The sequence below is a fragment of the Triplophysa dalaica genome, chromosome 2 (assembly GCF_015846415.1).
Source record: "Triplophysa dalaica isolate WHDGS20190420 chromosome 2, ASM1584641v1, whole genome shotgun sequence".
Classification (NCBI taxonomy): Eukaryota; Metazoa; Chordata; class Actinopteri; order Cypriniformes; family Nemacheilidae; genus Triplophysa; species Triplophysa dalaica.
Window position 1 is genome coordinate 817,289 of NC_079543.1, and position 22,356 is coordinate 839,644.

The following is a 22,356-nucleotide window of genomic DNA, read 5'->3' on the forward strand; positions in this document are numbered from 1 at the left end:
TGTGGTGGGCTATATGAGATCAGTTTCTTTTATTGGACTTATGCATTTTGTTGAATGATTGCATCATCCGGGTACTAGAAGTGCACTTCTTCTTTGAGACATTTTACTGTGAACGCACTACTACTACTCACACTATTTATATCACAACATGGTGTAGAATAAGTGCGCTGTTTAGGACGCACATGATCATTATTTTCTCTCTTTAGAGTGTTCATGAGTTTAAACAGAGTGTTGTCTGTGTGTGTTGTGTGTCTGTGTGTGTGTGTGTCTGTGTTCAGAATGTTGAAGATGACGTCACAGATGTGCTGTAAATCAGTGGGAACTGATCTGTCCATGCTGGATATTGATGATTTCATCACAGAAATCTGTCAGCTGAAGAAAGAGGTGAAGTTACTGGAGGAAAAGCTGAGGACAAGAGGAGATGAACTCAACACAGAGGTTTGGACACATTCAACATCATTTACCTCAATCACTCACACTGTTTTTAAATGTTTGTATTTTAATAATGTTTTTAATCTCACTGTCATAGTTTATATCTTTATCTCAATATATTTCCTCTCTGAACAGAAGTCCAGACACACACAGGACTCAGAGCTCAGCCTCACTTTACTCTGTTATACTGACACAAACCCCACAGACGCTCAGGACACTGTGTGTGACAGTAATCACACCTTGAATCAGGATGAATCTACTGATCAAACCTCCACAGAGTCTCTGGATTCTGTCTGTAACGCTGGAGAACAGCAGATCCTGAACACCAGACCACTGAACATGTGTTCTGTCACACTGATTGGGAATGATGGGAAACTGATAAAAACAGAACCCACTTCAGAGGAAGATGAAATTGAGGAAGATGAAGATGATAGCGATAATGATTTTTTACCTTCAGGTATGTTTCTTCTTTAAAGCTTGTTTGTTGTTTCATTACAAATTGATGCCATAAAATAACCATATTTGGTTCCACAAAGAACCATTCAGACAAAGTTTCTTTAGAGAACCATCTCTTTCTTACTTTTTTATCATCTGAAGGACCATTTGTGAAAAAGAAAGGTTTTTAGGATGTTTAAGGTTCTTTATGGAACTATTCACTCAGACACGCAGGACAACCAGATGACGTATTTAAATAACAGTATTCCACATCCACGATCTAGTTATATGGACTCAATGCTGCTGAAAAATGAGCAAAATATACTAAAACGAAATAAAATAGCTGTGCGCCATTGATTAATGACACACACAAACACTTGTGACTGTAGACAGAATGTCATTTTGTCTGCGTCTGCATTTCAAGGCCAAAGAGATTTTAATGCTGTTGTGTTTGTTTCAGATGAGAGCAGTGATTCGTGTTCTGAAGGAGCCTCGACGTCAAAAGAGCACAGGAAGAACATGAAGAGACACAGTGATGAAAAACCTTTCAACTGCAGTGAATGTGACAAGTGTTTCAGCACCATACAATATCTTGTGATTCATCAGAGAACTCACACGGGAGAACTAACGTACAAGTGTCCTTACTGTGACAAGAGATTCAACCAACTAGACAATGTAGAGCGACACGTGCGTGTCCACACCAATGAGAGACCGTATCTGTGCGGTGAATGTGGAAAAACTTTTAGACAGTTATGTTCTTTACAGAGACACCAGATATTACACACGGAGGAGAAACTCTATCAGTGTTCACACTGTGATAAACGCTTCCGTCATAAAAATAGTCTGATGCTTCACGAAAGAGTTCACACTGGAGAGAAACCTTACCTCTGCTCTCACTGTGGAAAGAGCTTTTCTGATCCAAGTAATTTCAAAGATCATCTGAGAATTCACACGGGAGAGAAACCTTACGTCTGCTCTGATTGTGGGAAGAGTTTTACTCAATCAGGTTCTTTCAAAGATCATCAGAGAAGTCACAGTGGAGTAAAGCCTTATCCCTGCAGTGTTTGTGGGAAGAGTTTCAGTCGACAGTTCAATTTAAAGACACATCAGAGACTTCACACTGGAGAAAAACCTTATAAATGTTCTCAGTGTGACATGGCGTTTACGCAGAGAGTTCTCCTGAAACTCCATCAGAAAGTTCACACTGGAGAGAAACCAGGAAAAACACGACCTGTGAAGAAGACTTGACTTAGACAGACAATTACATTAACACATTTAACAGACGCTTTTATCCGAAGGGACTTAAAGTAAAGCCAAGCTATACATCTAATTAGTATGTGTGTTTCCTGGGATCGTACCCCACAACCTTTTGCACTGATAACACAATGCTCTGCCACTGAGCCACAGGAACACAGAAAAACAACAGCCCTTAATAAAAGTTTTTGACAAGTTTATATGTGTTATTTTTACTAACAGCATCTGTTTTATCCCTTCCTAGATTGGAGTTAAAAAATGAATCCCACTTCTCATTTATAAAACGTTGCATACGCACAAAACGTTTTGTGCACCCGCCGATTTCCACGCAAAGGTTGTGATCTATTAAAAACAAACTTTACGGGAGAATGTAATGGACCCCATTTATAATGCACGTATTGAGTCGTTTTCACGCAAAACTTTTTATCAATATGGACGTGAGCAGTTTCTACGATCAAATCTCTGGATAGGTCTTAGCTCGTATACTTTACCCTTTTGAAAAGCGATGAATAGAACGCTATAGATGAGGTTGTTTTTTAATTCGTTTAGTATTACAAATGTAAACGCATATTTCGATTTAAATAGAGGCCGGTTTGTTTTTTTCTTCGCCTAAATGAAGAAATTTGTATAAAAAACATTTACACACAAACATTGTTCTATAATTGTGCCGCAAAAATGAGCATTAATTTATATCTACATTCGTTTTTTTACACTGCACATGAATGTAACTCAAAGGTCCTCAAGACTGTAGACAGATTAAAATTGTTTTAATTAAATGCATTAAACAACCAAAGTCAACAATACTTTCAGTGTAAAAATAATAGTGAAACAATGATAATAAAAAAATATGTTTACAAAACGTAAATATAGAGTAAAAAATACAAACCCTAGCTGGAGTAAGGGTCGCTGTTGACCGCAGTTATTTTACTACCTTTGGTGTTATTTTTCAAGGTTAAAGTTTCTATGTATTAAAGTATTCTGCACCCTGAATTTTAAGGGAGTTGATATGTAAATTACCACCGATTTCAGCCGCCGCATTTATCAAGGGACGATCATTCGTACGATGAGATTGGCGCCATACGAATGTTTGATGAATCACACGTAAACCTTGTTTTGTGCGCGTGGATCTGTGCTCGTTTCTACGTTAGTCCCAATGTGCGCACCTGTAAGTAAAGTCTGAGCAATCTATCATTGCTATTAACCAAATCTCATATAAATGTTAATATAAATAGTAAATATATACACGTACACAATTGTGCCCCAAAAATAGCATGGGGTCACACTTGGTTTCCAGCTGCTGAAGAGTTTGGTTCCAAAATTAAATATCAACAACGTTTTTAAATAAAAAAAAAACTCTTTTTTGTGTTTTATCATGTTATTTAACTGTATTTGTTTAGTTATTATGGGTTAAATCAAAACAAACCAACTGCAGTTTGATTGATATTATTTGAAATCAACAATAAAAAAACATGATTTTTGAAAAATGTTTAATATGGAGTTATTTAATTTTGGAACCAAACTCTTCAAATGTTCTCTATAGGTGAAAGATCTGGACGACAGGTCAATTCAGCACCCGGACTCTTGTACTATGAAGTCATGCTGTTGTAATAACTGTAGTATGTGGTTTTGCATTGTCCTGCTGAAATACACAAGGCCTTCCCTGAAATAGACATCGTCTAAAACCTTTATATACTTTCATGCATTCATATAGTGCCTTCAAAAACAATCATGTTGCCAATAACGTAATCACTTATACACCCTATACCATCAGAGACGCTGGCTGTTGAATTAAACTCTGATAACACACTTAAAGGTCCCTCTCTACTTTAGCCCGGAGGACACGACGTCTATGATTTCCAACAAGAATGTCAAATTTGGACTCGTCAGTCCACTTTAAAAGAAGCCTTGGCCCACAGGACACAACGGCGCATCTGGACCTTGTTCACATATGGCTTCCTTTTTGCACAAAAGAGCTTTAGTTGGCGTCTGCAGATATGTTTACCGACAGTGATTTCTGTAAGTATTCCTATGAGCCCATTTGGTAATTTCAGAATCACATAGATATTGTCTGAGGCCCTGAAGACCTGAAGACCAGGGGCACCCAACAAAGGTCTTTGGACTTGTCCCTTTTGCACAGAAATTTCTCCAGTTTCTCTGTTTCTCCAGTTTCTCTTTTGATGATGTAATGTACTGTCTGTAGATGATGAGATTTGCAATTTGATGTTGAGGAACGTCGTTTTTGAAGTATTCCACAATCTTCTCTCCACAAAGACTCTTCCCATCTCAACATCTCAGAGACTCTGCCTCTCTAAATCATCCCTTTAATAAATAATCACGTTACAGACCTGTTAGAGACAGGGTTAAATGATAGAATATAGTGGAGAACAACTGATGTTGCACAGCTCGCTACTGTAGGTGGCGGTATGGACCTGAACAAGTTGGTTGCGACCCGTCAAATAAACACAGAGAGAGAGAGAGAGAGAGAGAGAGAGAGAGAGAGAGAGAGAGAGAGAGAGAGTTAAACATCGAGCGCTGCGTGTTTACATCATTTTAAATTTCTCTCTTTAGTGTTTTAAACACAGTGTTGTGTGTCTGTGTGTGTTTGTTTATGTTAAGATGTTAACGATGACGTCACAGATGTGCTGTAAATCAGTGGGAACTGATCTGTCCATGCTGGATATTGATGATTTCATCACAGAAATCTGTCAGCTGAAGAAAGAGGTGAAGTTACTGGAGGAAAAGCTGAGGACAAGAGGAGATGAACTCAACACAGAGGTTTGGACACATGAACATCATTTACCTAAATCACTCTTTATAATTAATGTAATTTATGTTCATTTTTTGAACGATGAAAATATTGAATATTGTTCAGGGCTCGACATTAAAGCTTGTCCGGGACAAAGTGAATGTTTTGTATTTACAAGTGAGGCAGAACTTTACATGCCCGACCGAAGTAACTTGAAAAAAATAACAGTGTGACGTTTAGGCCTATGTAGAATAATAAGAATAGGTGCATTAGACAGAACATTAGACAGAGCTGTGCGTTTGTTTGACGTGCGTTTGTCTTGGTTGTGCTTGTTTGCAACTTGAAGCGGAATCCTGTCATGTAAATGTCATCTGGCTGTTCTGAGTGAATTGTGTGCACAGTTGAACATACAACACGAGTGATGGTCGAGGCACTGTATGAGGATATGAACACATGAATTTCATTTCCAGAGTTGCTCTAAAGTTTTTTTTTACAACTGTTTGAGTGAAGCTATCATCAAACACACAAAAACTCAAGCGTCTTCCTGACGACCCGTCAAAATAAAAGTCCAGCATTGAACGGTCTAATAAAAAAATACTGTAGCATACTATAGTATCTGCCATTGAAAATTGTAGTCTCCTTGATAAGCAGTGTATACTACAATGTAGTTCAAAAACACTATAGTATCCTACCGTAATTTTCCCACTATTGAATAGTAAAAAATGAAAAACACACAATTTAGAAGAATTTAAACAAATTTAGGTAAACTAAACCCTAATTTATCCATCTGTATGAAACATGAATGTCTTTCGTCAGTTACCTGCCTATGCATGATGAAAGCCACTTGCATGATGACAAAAGACAATGTATACTTGTGCTCCTACTGTTTGACCTGTGATACCTCTGTAGCACCAGCGCTATGTGTAAAAAAGTTAACTTAAAGTCTAAACACTACTGCTTGCCTTTGTTTTATAGCAGTAACAGAGAGTAGGCTACTAGGCCTATACGAAATTCAGGCGACCAAAGCGGACACTAGTTAAAATGCTAAAAGCAATTTTGACCAATCTAAATCCGAAACAATTATATTGATAATTTGCATGAAATATTTTTCATTATCTTTGGACAAGTAATTTTTGTAATCGGACAAGTGAATGTCAATTTTATTTATCCGAAGGACAACCACATGAAAATGCTTAATGTCAAGCCCTGCTGTTTTTAATCTTATTGTCCTAATTTATTGCTTTATCTAAATGTATTTACTCTCTGAATAGAAATCCACTCAGGACTCAGAGGTCAGCCTCACTTTACTCTGTTATACTGACACAAACCCCACAGACGCTCAGGACACTGTGTGTGACAGTAATCACACCTTGAATCAGGATGAATCTACTGATCAAACCTCCACAGAGTCTCTGGATTCTGTCTGTAACGCTGGAGAACAGCAGATCCTGAACACCAGACCACTGAACATGTGTTCTGTCACACTGATGAGGATGAAAAGAAAAAACACAGCAGAAGAAGAAGAACATCACACTCTTGAAGATGAGAACCATGATGATGATGATTTTATTCCTTCAGGTATGTTACTTCTTTCATTACATTTGACAATGATATCAGAAAAAATTCTGGCATGCCATAAAGTGGCTGAAGAGAAAGAATCAAAGGCTGATGCCCGGCACGATCAAGCACAATATGTCCATTCTGTTAGGGGAATATTGAGAGAAATGATTAAATCATAGAGGAAAATAATTAATTAAAACGCAAATATAGTAAAAGGACAGAATCATCTTTATAAATGCAGGAGAATGTTTCCTAAATCCCCATCATATAATGGTGAATTTTACCTCAGTGTGTCGAAACTGTCCTCTCAGTGATAGCAGAGCAGTAATTCAGATTGATTTAATTATATGTAGTTGGGATTTAAACGTGTGGAAATGTATATTTCACTTAATATCCTAACGTTAACCGCTGAGGGTTTAACTCAGTTCCTCAAGTCTCACTTTACTTAGTTTTTTAATTAGATTTTAGACCTATTGTTAATTTATTGAAAAACAGGCTTTCAGTAGAACTGTAGAATTTCAGTCACTTCTCTATTAATTCACCCTCACATTGTTTGCTTGAAAGAGACGCATATTCTAAGATCATTTACTAGGAACAGAGACGTGATACTCATTCATAAAGATGAGTATTGACAAAAAATATTCAAAGTAATGTACAAAAAAAATGTTGTTACTGTTTTGTCATCTTGTCCACCCTGTGGTTTATGTGTCCACCCTGTTATTCAAGAGTTTTTTATTGTCCATTAGTAATGTGTCATGCTTTTTGCCAAATTTGCTGTAAATTGATCAATAATGGAAGGTCAAGTCAATGTCTGTGATATTGTAAATTCTACTCATGTACAGTGTAGTCAAAAGTCATCTGTAATATCTGGCCTTTTTAATTGACTGTTATATTTCACAAAAATGGAATCTGGTTCCCTTTTTTATGTCCCAAGATTCAGGGACAAATTATATTTTATTTTTGGTAAAACAAGAATATGGAAGCATATATTATTAACCTTTTAGGCTATTTTTCTTGTCCATAACAGGGTGGACATTTTATGTTAGTTATTTGTTAAAAACATATATGAATGATCCAGATTTTCCTTTGACCCCTCTCATGATCATTTTCTTTTTCAGAGAGCGCTGATTCATGTGGTGATGGAGAAACGGCCTCTACATCAAAACAGCGACTGACAGCACAAACTCTTTCCTGCATCACCTGTGGAAAGACATTCAGTTCACAGAGACGTTTAGAGACACATGAGAGAAAACACACAGAACAGAAACTCTTCACCTGCACCAGATGTGACATCAGCTTTCCTACCTTACAAGAGAAGAAACTTCATTCACAAGAGCACAGAGACAAGAAACACTTTCCCTGTCAGCAGTGTGGGAAGAGTTTTCTCTTCTCTTCTCATCTGAAGGATCACATGAGGACACACACTGGAGAAAAGTCTTTCCACTGCAGTGAATGTGACAAATGTTTTAGCCGCAAAGCAAAACTTGTTGCTCATCAGAGAATTCACACGGGAGAAAAACCTTTTGAGTGTCCTCACTGTGAGAAGAGATTCAGCCACAAATCCCATTTAAAGAGTCATGTGCGTGTCCACACCAATGAGAAACCGTATGAGTGCAGTGAATGTGGAAAAACTTTTCGGGAGTTAACATCTTTGAAGAAACACCAAGCAACACACTCTGTGGAGAAACTCTATCAGTGTTCACACTGTGATAAACGTTTCGGTCTTAAATCTTATCTGATAACTCATGAGAGAACTCACACTAGAGAGAAATCTTATCTTTGCTCTGACTGTGGAAAGAGCTTTCATAATCAAACCCATTTCATAGTTCATCGAAAAATTCACACTGGAGAGAAACCTCATCAGTGCAGTGTTTGTGGGAAGAGTTTCAGTCGACGTGACAATTTGGCGACACACCAGAGATTCACACAGGAGAAAAACCTTTCAAATGTTCTCAGTGTGACAAGACGTTTACTCAAAACATTCTCCTGAAACTCCATCAGAGAGGTCACGCTGGAGAGAAACCCACCAGTGAATCTGCGGTGGGAGATTCATCCACTTAGGAAACATGTTCATTCATGATTTGCTCTATAAGAAAACTAAGATAATGTTCAGACAGGCTGCAAAACAAAAGGCACATGTTAGGAAAGCAGGAAAACCCCCACATAAAATCTACCATAAAATGTGAATCTTGTTTATCATTTTTTCTTTATTTTATTATTGTGTACTAACAGTATCTCTTTGAGGTTTTGATGGACTCCAGCAGATGTTAACACTAAACACATCAGTTCACACTGGATTCACTTTGACTGGATCATTCTTGACAGTTTAATTATGACCGTGGTCCATTTTTACTACACTTTGGATTATGTCATTCTATTCAGTGACATAAATCACGGTATTCTCTAAAATGTATATTAACTCTGATGAATTCTACACTGTCATTTGCTAAATTTTATGTTTATTGAGTTGTGAGGTGTCTGCAAACCCAGACTGAGTCTCATCATTGGAGTTGACTGTTAAAAATGTTACACGCCGTCTCAGATATTCACTTATTATACATGACTAACATCAGAGATTAGCTATTGGTAAATTGTCTTAAATAGTTCTTCTCAAACCTCCAAATTAGTTCGAAAAGCTTTTTCTGTTAAACATTTTCAACAGGCTGTCAATTTATGAAGTGATTTGATGTTTCCAAAGGAAAGCGGTTTTATTCAGTTCACTGACCGTTCCAGCATTTCATATTACATGTTTTGTATGGATTTATTTAGAAAATATCAATGAAAGACAATTGGAATTAACTCAATTATTAATTAATATATTTTTTTAAATACATGATCATATTCATCCTTTATTAACCAATTTCTCTACTTTTTTATTTCTGTACTGTTTATGCTGAATATGAACGCACTTGAACATGTTTTGTAAAATGTTGCATGATTTATAGCCGTTACAAACTATGATAAACATAAACCATATTTTAAAAGGCCCGTTTAAAACATTTTCAGTCACAACATAGGAAATCTCTGTCCTTTAAATAATTTACCATAAACTGAGCATGCGAAGAACAGATCATCACGCGCCTCCCGCGTCTAGAACAGTGCGCGCGCACAACTGAACACTGACAGGATCTTTACTGAAGTCACAAATGTTTCAATGTTAACAGCGAGTTATGAAAATAACATTTTAAAACGAGACATTTAATCTGACAGAATTTTACTCTTTCTGGTATTTATTACGCTTCACTGACCGAAAAGATTATCTGAAAGAACATTTAATTTGTCAGGTGAGACTTTTCCTTCTCACTAAATAAACGGAATTTATGAAACCGTTTGATAATAGTCAATTTTAAAGGTTGTGAGAGTATTGTGCAACAAGCCATTGCATCATGTTTGTATTTGTAATAAAAAGATTTGGAGGACAATACACGCATCGAATAGAAACGTTGTAGAGAAGAGTTTACGAGTGTGATGTGTCTCCAGTCCATCAGGAGTCGCTCTGCAGCTCTTCAGTCCGCCGATAAACCCACTAAAGAAAGAAAGAAAGACAAACATCAAGCGCTGCGTGTTTACATCACTTTGATTTTCTCTCTTTAGTGTTTTAAACACAGTGTTGTGTGTGTCTGTGTGTGTTTGTGTTGAGATGTTGACGATGACGTCACAGATGTGCTGTAAATCAGTGGGAACTGATCTGTCCATGCTGGATATTGATGATTTCATCACAGAAATCTGTCAGCTGAAGAAAGAGGTGAAGTTACTGGAGGAAAAGCTGAGGACAAGAGGAGATGAACTCAACACAGAGGTTTGGACACATTCAACATCATTTACCTCAATCACTCACACTGTTTTTAAATGTTTGTATTTTAATAATGTTTTTAATCTCACTGTCATAGTTTATATCTTTATCTCAATATATTTCCTCTCTGAACAGAAGTCCAGACACACACAGGACTCAGAGCTCAGCCTCACTTTACTCTGTTATACTGACACAAACCCCACAGACGCTCAGGACACTGTGTGTGACAGTAATCACACCTTGAATCAGGATGAATCTACTGATCAAACCTCCACAGAGTCTCTGGATTCTGTCTGTAACGCTGGAGAACAGCAGATCCTGAACACCAGACCACTGAACATGTGTTCTGTCATACTGATGGACTGCAGGAAACTGATGAAGAACAAAACTGAACCCACGTCAGAAGACGGAGAGCATCACACTGATGAAGATGAGAATCACAATGATGATGATGGTGATGATGATGATTTTGTTCCTTCAGGTATGTTACGTCTTTCAATACATTTGACAATGATGTCAGTTTCTGGGGCCAGTTGCACCATGAGTAAGTACAAGCAACTTTTAGTGTTCAAACAAAGCAATGTAATAACAAATTAGTGGAAAACACATCAGAAGATATCAGTAAATGAAACTGTTTTATGTGTCCTGTCTGTTGTGTAACTGGTGATAATTAGTGGATTAATTCTAAATATTTACCGCTGCTAAAATGTACCTTTCAAAAAGTTATCATCTATCACTCACCTTTGTGGTGCAAGAGGAATAAGGGGATTTTGCACCGCATGAACAATTACGTAGTTCCAGAACGGACGTATTCTGGACAGAATTTTAGTTCAGGAACGCCTTTTTTGGTGAACAAATTAGCTCCAGAGCAGTCTAACCCAGAAATAAAGGAAATACATCCGAGCTGTGTTTTTTAAGAACAAAATTCTGACATGCCATAAAGTGGCTAAAGAGAAAGAATCATAGGCTGATGCCCGGCATGATAAAGCACAACATGTCCATTCTGTTAGGGGATCATTGAGAGAAATTAACAAATCATAGAAGAAAATAATTAATTAAAACGCAAACATAGTAAAAGGACAGAGTCATCTTTATAAATGCAGGAGAATGTTTCCTAAATGCCCTTGAAAAGTAACGGCACTGTTTAGCCGGCGTTGTGACAAAATTTTACATGCTCTCCTACCTTTTAATCGTTTGGATAAAAATGTCTGCCAAATGAATTAATATAAAAATGATGATAGAATGGTAAATGGTAATTTTACCTTGGTGTGTTGACCCTGTTCTCTCAGTAAGTGCTGAGCAGTAATTCAGATTGTTTTAATTCTATATAATTGGGATTTAAACGTGTTGAAACCTATATTTTTACTTTATAACCTTATTTTTACAGCTGAGGGTTTAACTCCTAAAGTCTCACTTTATTTTGTTTTTAAAATAGATGTTAGACTTATTTCACATTTAATCATTTAGCAGACGCTTTTATCCAAAGCGACTTACATGGCATTGTCCTATACATTTGTTTCTAAGACTTACAGATGAGGAAAACAATGGAGACAATTGGAACAGCATAAGTACAACAAATAACTTGAGTGCAATCAAAAACTGGTCTCATATAGCCCTCCAAAGTATACAGAGCTAATTTTTTTTGAAAGAGTAGAAAAGAGATAGAAGTAAGAACTGATCAGTCAGATGTTGCCGGATGGCTACAAGGGCTGCAACTAACGATTGTTTCCACTGAAACTGCGCTGCTCTCTGTCACTGAGACTGGAAAGAGCTTCCTCTAACTCATCTGTTCTCATACTACTGGATCTATCTGCCGCCTTTGACAACGTTAACCATCACATCCTCCTGTCCACCCTCAAGGCTATGGGGGTCTCTGGAATGGTGCTACAATGGTTCAGGTCTTACCTCTCGGCTAGGTCATTTAGAGGGGTGAGGTGATCTTGGAGGGGTGAGGTGTCTGAGTCCCAACATCTCGACACAGGTGTGCCTCAGGGCTCAGTGCTTGGTCCGTTGCTATTCTCTGTATACATGTCATCCCTAGGCTCTGTCATTCGGAAACATGGCTTTTCCTATCATTGCTATGCGGATGATACACAACTCTACCTTTCTTTTCGCCCAGACGATCTGACTGTTTCTGCACGCATCTCAGCCTGCCTAGCCGATATCTCGCTCTGGATGAATGACCATCACCTGCAGCTGAACCTTTCAAAAACAGAACTGCTTGTAATCCCGGCCGATACAAAGACTCATCACAACCTCTCCATTCAACTGGGCTCATCAACCATCACATCTTCCAGAAAGGCAAGAAACCTGGGAGTGGTGATCGATGATCAGCTCAACTTCACAGATCAAATTGCCAGCACTGCCCGGTCCTGTAGATTCATCCTCAACAATATTATGAAAATTAGACCCTTCCTATCAGAGCATGCTACGCAAGACCTAGTACAGGCTCTGGTCCTGTCCAGACTGGAGTACTGCAATGCTCTACTGGGTGGACTTCCAGCTTGCACAACCAAACCTCTACAGATGATCCAGAATGCTGTGGCAAGAGTTATCTTTAATGAACCGAAGAGAGCACACGTCGCTCCTCTTTTTATTAAGCTACATTGGCTCCCTATAGTCGCTCGCATCAAATTCAAGACTCTGCTCCTGGCCTACAAGACCACCACTGGTTCGGCACCGCCTTATCTTCACTCGCTACTGCAGACATATGTACCTGCCAGATCCCTACCCTCTGCAAACGAACAGTGTCTAAAATGTTGGCTAGGCATGCTGAAATGCATGCAGAAACAGTCGGATCATCAGGCCGAAAAGACAGGTGGAGTTGTGTATCCTCCGCACAGCAGTGATAGGAAAAGCCTTGTTTCCGAATGACAGAGCCTAGGGATGTAATGTATAAAGAAAATAGCAACGCACTGAGCCCTGAGGCACCCCTGTGTAGATATGTTGGGACTCACCTCATCAGGATACTCTAAAGGACCTACCTGAGAGGTAAGACCTGAACCATTGTAGCACCATTCCAGAGACCCAAAGCCTTGAGGGTGGACAGGAGGATGTGATGGTTAACGGTGTCAAAGGCAGCAGATAAATCCAGTAGGATGAGAACAGATGAGTTAGAGGAAGCTCTTTCCAGTCTCAGGGCTTCAATAACAGAGAGCAGCGCAGTCTCAGTGGAATGACCGCTCTTGAAACCAGACTGGTTGCTGTTCAGGAGGTTGTTCTAGGTGAGAAAGGATAGGAGAAGGGGAGGAGCGATACCGGTCTGTAGGACTCTAACAGTGCAGGATTAAGAGTGGGTTTCTTCAGTAGTGGGGTAATATAGGCCTCTTTGAAGAGTGTAGGAAATGTACCACGAGTGAGAGACGAGTTGATAATGTGAGGCAGAGAGGGAACAACCGATGGAGAGATGGCCTGGAGGAGATGAATGGGGATGGGATCTAGGGGGCAGATAGTCGGTTGGTTCAAAGAAATTACCATGGAATCGTCTGCAGATAGGAGAGAGAAATACGGGAGCAAGCACGTGTTGGGGGTTTGGGTGTGGTCAAGAGGAGGCGGCCCAGAGAACTGATTGCTGATGGTGGTCGTTTTCCTCTATAAAAGAAAGATGCAAAATCATCAGCTGTTAAGTCCGATGGAGGTGAGGGAGCAGGCGGGCAAACAAGAGCAGAGAAGGTTTTAAAGAGAGTACGAGAGTCAGGATAGTTGTTGAGTTTAGCGTGGTAATACTGGGTTTTCGCAGAGAAAGAAGAGAGGAGAGACTGATAGACACGGAGGTCAGTAGGTTCTTTAGATTAACCAGGGGGCAGAATGTTACGCACGAGATGGCCTAGATGTAAGAGGGAAAAGCTGTCTAAGCAGGAGGTTAGTGTGGAGCAAAGGGTCTGGGTGGTGCTGTTAGGATCAAAGAGAGAGAGCTGTTCAGAGAAACGGCATATATTATTAACCTTTCAGGCTATTTTTCTTGTCCATAACAGGGTGGACATTTTATGATAGTAATTTGTTAAAAACATATATATATACACACGAATGATCCAGCTTTTCCTTTGACCCCTCTTATGATAATGTTGGTTATCTTTTTCAGAGAGCGCTGATTTATGTGGTGATGGAGAAACGGCCTCTACATCAAAACAACGACTGACAGCACAAACTCTTTCCTGCATCACCTGTGGAAAGACATTCAGTTCACAGAGACGTTTAGAGACACATGAGAGAAAACACACAGAACAGAAACTCTTCACCTGCACCAGATGTGACATCAGCTTTCCTACCTTACAAGAGAAGAAACTTCATTCACAAGAGCACAGAGACAAGAAACACTTTCACTGTCAGCAGTGTGGGAAGAATTTTCTCTTCTCTTCTCATCTGAAGGATCACACGTGGACACACGGTGATGAAAAGTCTTTCCACTGCAGTGAATGTGACAAATATTTCAGCACCAAAGCAAATCTTGTTGTTCATCAGAGAATTCACACGGGAGAAAAACTGCACAAGTGTCCTCAGTGTGAGAAGAGATTCAACCACAAATCCCATTTAAAGAGTCATGTGCGTATACACAGCAATGAGAGACCGTATGAGTGCAGTGAATGTGGGAAAACCTTTACTGATACAGGTTGTCTTAGGAAACACCAAAAAATACACACAGGGGAGAAACTCTATAAGTGTTTATACTGTGATAAACCTTTTCTTCGTAAACTTCAGCTGACATGTCATGAGAGAATTCACACTGGAGAGAAACCTTATCTCTGCTCTCACTGTGGAAAGAGCTTTTCTGATTCAACTACTTTTAGAGTTCATCAGAGAATTCACACTGGAGAGAAACCTCATCACTGCAGTGTTTGTGGGAAGAGTTTCAGTCAACATGCTAACTTACTAAAACATCAGAGAACTCATACAGGTGAAAGACCTTATAAATGTTCTCAGTGTGACAAGACGTTTGCTCGATCAGATGTCTTAAAAACTCATGAGAGAGTTCACACTGGAGAGAAACCTTATCACTGCTCCATCTGTGGAGAGAGATTCACTTTTTTGGGAAGTTTTCAGACTCATCAGAAGAAACATGCTGAAGAACAAACTGAACTGGATTCGTCTTAAAGACCTTGTAAACCGAACAGGATGAAATGCTAGAATAGAAACAATACATTCCTTATGTAACCAATTGCATCAGGCACAATCATTTGCACTTGACACAGCAATTATTTTTTCAACCAGTTTGCCGATATTTTTCCCACTCCAAACACCTTCAAATAATAATAAGCCACAACCTTAACATTAGTATGCACTCCATTGTGTTAGAAGAGATCTACAGAATTTCTTCCAAATGTTTTCCAAACAGTTTCATTTTAAGGCCCAGAACGTAAAGAGCAATGTAAGTGAAGGACAGTGGGGTGGTTGGGACAGTCCTGCTTGGACAAATACATGACAACAGTTGTGAACAAATAATGTGAGTTTTTTGTATCCAGACCCTTTAATGCCACATTTTACCTTAGTATCCCATCATTATAGCAACAGGGCGGACTAATTCCATGCAATAAGCATTTTAAAGTGGGAAAATGCATGTTTCCTTTACTCCCAAATTTTCAATGCTGAAATTTTTATAAATTCCACAGGTTTCATTATACCTCAGTTTAGTCAATTCAGTTGTGAGGTAATGACTCAGCAGCCACAATATATAATCCTTCCGGTGAAAACCCAGCAACAAAACAGCATTACATTATGAGACTTTAGCCATGGTTTGTTAAGGTGGACTATCAGGTTTGGACAGGTAGGAGTCAAAGACTTGTAGTATAAAATACAAATGGGTTACTTCAACTGGGGGTTTGCCAGTTAGCCTATTTTGCATTTTCTTATTTAGTTACAAATGAAACATTTTGTTAAAAACATTACAACATCCAATGCCTCAAAGAATTTGAAAGAATGTAGCAAACAGTTCTAGGGCACCTTTGACACCCTTTTTAAGTTATTCTACTATGGTAGTCAATGATGTCACAGAAATGTCAGTTACTTACACAGTTCCAAATATTTTTCATGGTGTTCAACAGAAGAAAAAAGTATTATTTTAAAACATTCCAACTTTGGGGGGGGGGGGGTCATTTAATTTTTGGGTGGAGTATCCCTTTAATAATAAGGTTCAAGAAATCCATTGAAATTATTTATCAATACTACCTACGGTCTAGATATTTAAAAAGTTCAAGCGGAAACATATCTTGGTTATTCTATGTAATTGCAATTTTTTTCTGACCCTAGCCTAACACGGAATTAAATGCAATAATGTATACAGTATACTGTAACTATCAAATATATTATGTAAATTATACTTCAAAAAAAAAAAAGCCAAATAAATATTACAAAATATATTACGATATTAGTGGTCCAATGTCTTTTTTCAGTTATCTGAAAATGTATAATTTATCTCATTCTTTCATATGAAGATTTTAGTTAACCTCACAGTTGAGCTACTTTATTGTGAGGGAATTATAAAAACATTAGAATAAAAATGGATTCAACTATTTAATGTAGTGAGTATCATGATTGACAACGTGTGCTCTGATACCTTGAAAAAGCCATTTTTTAAAATGCATTTTTTATGAAAATGTTTCACTGGTGGTCCTGATCCTCATTGGTGTGATGGTCCAGCAGTGATAATTTTCATGAAAATGTATTTTACAAAATAGCTGCTTCAAGTTATCAAAGCACATGTTGTCAATCATGGTACTGACTACATTAAATTGTTTAATCCATTTGTATTCAAGTGTTCCCTAACAATAAAGTAGGTCAACTGTGAGTTCAGCTTAAATCTTCATGACTAGTACTTGTAGAAACAATTTTTATAGTTCTTTAAATAAATGCTCAAAAAAGAAATGTATTCGTAAAGGCAAAGGGTAATACAATATTGTGGTCTAATTTAAGTTAGAGTTTGTTAGAAAAATAAATCTTTTTTTAGGGCATCTAGCCATAAGTGGACAACTCTTTAGTTTGTTCATTTTGACAAGAGGGGGGAAATATCTATCAAATTTCTGTCCTTTTACTAAACACATGTGGTCACAACCTCTTTGTAAGATCGCTGGGCAAGTCACCCTAAAATTTAACTTCTAAAAGTTAGATTGGTCGCGTTGCTTTCTGTTCACTCCATTCCAGCAGGTGGCGAACATGCGCCGAAAGCTGATTTGCCAACCGCCTTCAAACACCACAGAAGAACAGGAAGCGCGCCAGTGTGTCGTGAGGTCATTCAGCCGGTGTTTAAATCTGGAGAAGGAGGAGCGTTCAAAAGTTGTTGAATGTTCAATGGCTCATATTCAAATGTCTTCGTGAGCGTTTATTGTTTAAAATGGCCATTTCGTGTGCGTATCCTGGGTGTTGTAATATTAAAAAACCTAAAAGAAAATTTTCGCTTGGAAAGAAAATTGTGACTTTTCATAGATTTCCTATAAGCAATCCTGAGCGATTGAAGCTGTGGCTGCTCGCGCTGCTGTTGGATGTCAACTCACCCAAACATGCTCTGATATTTAAGCGAGTGTGTAGCGATCATTTCATCGAAGATGATTTCAAACCCTCTCAGAAAGGTAATCGGCGTTGTCTGAAAGCCTCTGCTGTGCCCAATACGGTTTTAAAGCAAACAGAGGTATTTATTGTTTTTTACTATATCAGAGTGCGAATGTTTCTTTATTACTAATGTCTTCCTATTACTAAAGATGTGTTAAAATGTATTTTTTACTCCTAAGTGTCCGTCTCGAGGAAATCTAGAGTCCCTAGCAACAGACAAAGACCCCGAGCTTGAGGTCCGGGCAGCAGGAGTGTTTTTGGCTAATGTTCCACAGTCAACACCAGTGAATCAACAGGACTCTGGTCCAGCCACTAACGTTACCACGACACAGTTCGCAGATGCGCAGTCACAAGTTTGTTTAGTGCCCACAAGTCCTGAAAGTGTTGGAACAAAACCCTCAACATTTTATGTCCTCCCAGCAATACACTCCCACCAGTCTGTAAGTATCATCATTTGTGAGCAGTAAACAAAGTGAAATTATTCTTTTGTCTTATTCATTAGAAATACATTCATTTCTAAAAATGTAGTATTTAATAATTTGGTGATGTTTTATCCTTAAGAAGGCACATATATACTGTAATGAATGTATTAAATCTAGTATTTACATTACTAATATATATTCAGTAATATTATAAACCAACTTTAATCCATGTATGGACTGCAACACAATCAAATTTTAAAGCAATGAAAGTGAGTAAAAGCGTCATGTCTCTCCAGTGGTAATTATGTAAAGCGACGAGAATACTTTTTGTGCACAAATGAACATAACTTTATTCAAGAATATCCCGACTCCGTGTTGGTATACAACACCTGTTAAACACAAACACACAAAACAACACTTAAGAAAAAATAGTTCCAAATGCAGTCTTACGCAAAGCATGCTGGGCAATAGAAGTCGTCTGCCAGTTTGAGCAATTCTGTGATAACACAACACAATTCATTCATGTAGTCCCAACTTGAATGGATTAAGCTAGATGATTTAACATGAAAAAAATCATGTCAGGATTTTTTATAATTGTTGAATTAACTTGACAAGTAGCAAAATTAAATTTTTTCAGTGTGGTGGACGGGGGCGGATCCTGCAGAGGATGACTGTGAAGATATGTTCAGCCGAACTGATTGAGTTAAGAAAGGAACCAACAGGAGAAGAGGAACGATTTGATGGTGAAGATGATGATGATGATGATGGTGGAGAGGATGATGATGATGATGATGATGAAGACGGTGGTGATATTTTTGGTCGTGTTAATGATGATGATGAGGATTTTCTTCCTTCAGGTATGTTTCTTCTTTTATCGTATAGTTCCTTCATGATGACACAAAAGCATTCATGCTATGTTGTAAAAACATTATTTTTCACATATATTACCTGCAACTCCTTACATTCTATCAAAAAAAGCTGGGATTCCCGGTTTGTCTTTACACTGTGTTCCAAATTATTATGCAAGTGACATATCAATAGGCTTTCGGTACAATAAACATGAAGTCACATTTTTGTTTGTTTTATCACTCTGTATCAATCTCAGACGGGTTTGTTCAATTGTTTGTGAGGTCTTCTTAGGGAAATGCAAACCCTACAAGGGAGGTTGTTCCACATTGATAAGCAAGTAACGGTTCTCATGCAATATGATGACGAAGAAAGAGCTTTTCTTTGTGTTATTTACTTTGTCTAGCACTTCGAAGTACTGAAAAACATCATCATTTACCTTGTGAATGTAGAAAAAGATGAATTTTTACTGCTGTTGTGTCTCTTACAGATGCCAGCAGCGATTCCCTTTCTGAAGGAGAAGTGGCCTCTACATCAGAAGAGCACAACTGGGAGTTTCACTGTGAGCAGTGTGGGAAGGATTTCGTCTCCGATAATAAGCTGAAAATTCACTCGAGAGGACACAATGCTGACAAGGCTTTCCACTGCAAAGTATGCAAGAAGTTTTATAACACCAAAGAATCTCTTGATGTTCATAAGGGATCACACAAGAAGGAAAAGCAGTGTCCTCACTGTGAGAAGAGATTTTACTCTTTGTCTGCCGTTAGGAGACACCTGCGGATACACACCAATGAGAGACCGTATCTCTGCAGTGAATGTGGAAAAACTTTTCGGGAGTTAACATCTTTGAAGAAACACCAAGCAACACACTCTGTGGAGAAACTCTATCAGTGTTCACACTGTGATAAACGATTCGGTCATAAATCTAATCTGATAACTCATGAGAGAACTCACACTAGAGAGAAATCTTATCTTTGCTCTGACTGTGGGAAGAGTTTTCATAATCAATCTAATTTCATAACTCATCAGAAAATTCACTCTGGAAAAAAACCTCATCGCTGTAAAGTTTGTGGGAAGAGTTTCAGTCGACGTGACAATTTGGCGACACACCTGAGGATTCACACAGGAGAAAAACCTTTCAAATGTTCTCAGTGTGACAAGACGTTTACTCAAAACATTCTCCTGAAACTCCATCAGAAAGGTCACGCTGGAGAGAAACCCACCAGTGAATCTGCGGAGGGAGGGAAACAAAAGGCACATGTTAGGAAAGCAGGAAAACCCCCACATAAAATCTACCGTAAAACGTGAATCTTGTTTATCATTTTTTCTTTATTTATTATTGTGTACTAACAGTATCTCTTTGAGGTTTTGATGGACTCCAATAGATGTTAACACTAAACACACTTTGACTGGATCACTTTTCCATTTCAACTACATTTTGATTGTCATTCTAGTCAGTGACATAAATCATGGTGTTCATTAAAATGTATATTAAGGTGGTCATATGGCACAAACACGTGTTGCCACACCCCCACAAATCTACGTCAGTTGGTGGTCTGATTTGACTAAGACCGCCCAAATGTAAACACAAGTAAGGTGGTGTACCTGTCAGTACAATTGAAGAGGAACCTGATGTTCCAAATATGGTCAGAGGCGTTACATTTTCCTCCCACGCTTGCAGTATTCCACCAATCACTACACACTGGTTAACTGGCCAATCAGAGCACACGTCGCATTTCAGAGCCATGAGCTTTGTTAAAAATCTGTGTGTTTCAGAAAGGCGGAGCAAACAGGAGATGGAAACATGTACTGTTTGTGGAAATACAGGATTTTTTAACCTCAAATCGTGTATAAACATAACATTACATTTAATTAATGCGTTATATTTGTTTTAGCCGTGTCATATGACCCCTTTAATTCTGGTGAATTGTCTGCTGTTTTTGCCGACTTTTATGTTAATTGAGTTGTGAGGTGTCAGCATGCCGAGACTGACTGTCATTATTAGAGTTGACCATTAAAAACGTTACCTCGTTTTAGATATTAAATTATTGTATGAGATTTAAGGTCAGAGACTTGTGGTTGGTATCTTATTTAAAAAACTGTTGCCTCCTGCATTGCAGTGTGGTACTCTGCCTGCACCTCTGATAACAAGAGATCTCTCCAGCGCATCATTAAAACAGCAGAGAGGAGTACCGATTCTCAGCTCCCTGATCTGGAGGACATCTACAGAACACGCTGCACCCCAAAGGCAAAAACAATCATTACTGACCCCTCACACCCAGGTCACGATATCGTCACCCTCCTGGCGTCTGTGAAACAATAGACAGTAGAACACTGTACACCCACACAACACGACTCAAGAGTAGTTTCTATCACAGGGCAGTTGCACAACTGAACACTACATCCTCCACATGTACCTCGAGACCTCTATGTTTTAGACAACACTCCTACCTCAGTACTTCATTTCCTGATTATTTGCACATTTATTGCACATACACAATGTTTACATCCATGCACATCTGTTGTCTTGTGTTATGTGTTTTTCCTGTGCAATGTGTTATATAGCTTACTAAAGAAGAAGTATAGAAGTATGTATAGAAGTTTATTGTATAGAAGTATGTGTATAGAGATGGCATCTGGAGGTTGCTCCACCAAAGTTTCATTGTACATGTCGTGTACATGCACAGTGACAATAAAGTTCTTACTTCAAACCTCCAAATTAGTTCAAACTTTTTTTAAGTGCAACGCATTTGTAACAGGCTTTCAGTTTATTTAGTGTTTGGATGTTTCCTCACAACAGCGGTTTTATTAGTTCACTGACTGTTCCAGCATATGTTTCATGTTTTGTTAATGGACTTATTTAGCAAAAATCAATGAAAGACAATTGGAATTAACTCATTTATTAACTAATTTTACAGTAACTGATCAAATTCATCTTATTATAACCAATTTCTCCATCTATTTTTATCCTGTAGCTGTTGTTTGTGCGGAGTATGAAACGCACTAGAAAATGTTCTGCCAAATGTTGCATGATACACATCATTCCGTTAAAATTATGATAAACATATTTTTAGGCTCAGTTAAAACATTTTCAGTCACAACATCAAAAAGTGCTGTCCTTTAGAACAGAAAATAAACTGAACATGCTACAGCCTGCTCTAATATTGGTCTGCATGGGAAGTGTAGAACCCAGAAAAGCACGCGCTTCCCGCGTCTAGAACAGTGCGCGCGCACGACAGAACACCGGGCCTGACAGGATCTTTACTGAAGTCAGAAATGTGTCACGTCATCATTGAGTTATGAAAATAACATTTAAATGAGATATTTAA

At 38.3% G+C, this 22,356-nt stretch overlaps 3 protein-coding genes across 5 annotated transcripts in view; all 3 read left to right on the plus strand.

The window, feature by feature from the left end:
• The window catches only part of LOC130435465 (zinc finger protein 91-like), a 30,862-nt gene extending 21,579 nt beyond the window's left edge, over positions 1–9,283 (plus strand). Inside the window, 6 exon segments of the mRNA XM_056766135.1 lie at positions 279–307; positions 530–889; positions 1,328–2,112; positions 6,139–6,445; positions 7,546–8,346; positions 8,349–9,283. Coding sequence (XP_056622113.1) covers positions 279–307; positions 530–889; positions 1,328–2,112; positions 6,139–6,445; positions 7,546–8,346; positions 8,349–8,488 — 2,422 coding nt within the window. The 3' untranslated portion in view covers positions 8,489–9,283.
• A 5,002-nt stretch (positions 9,284–14,285) lies between these two features.
• LOC130438162 (zinc finger protein 239-like) lies at positions 14,286–16,579 on the plus strand (the record flags this gene model as incomplete). Its single annotated transcript, XM_056769986.1, has 1 exon — positions 14,286–16,579. A coding segment is annotated over one exon (1,026 nt), but the record flags the coding sequence as incomplete, so codon positions are not given.
• Positions 16,580–17,441: 862 nt separating this feature from the next.
• Positions 17,442–21,687, plus strand: LOC130437443 (zinc finger protein 782-like). Of its 3 annotated transcripts, none has more exons than XM_056768844.1 (5): positions 17,442–17,838; positions 17,939–18,199; positions 18,819–19,038; positions 19,518–20,331; positions 21,148–21,687. In XM_056768844.1, the coding sequence occupies exons 1-5, from the start codon at positions 17,545–17,547 to the stop codon at positions 21,170–21,172; spliced, it is 1,614 nt and encodes a 537-aa protein (XP_056624822.1). In that variant the 5' UTR covers positions 17,442–17,544; the 3' UTR covers positions 21,173–21,687. The 3 variants fall into 3 exon arrangements, with proteins under 3 accessions (XP_056624822.1, XP_056624823.1, XP_056624824.1); XM_056768846.1 differs by having other exon boundaries at positions 17,605–17,779; XM_056768845.1 differs by having other exon boundaries at positions 19,518–21,687.
• The last annotated feature ends 669 nt before the right edge of the window (positions 21,688–22,356 follow it).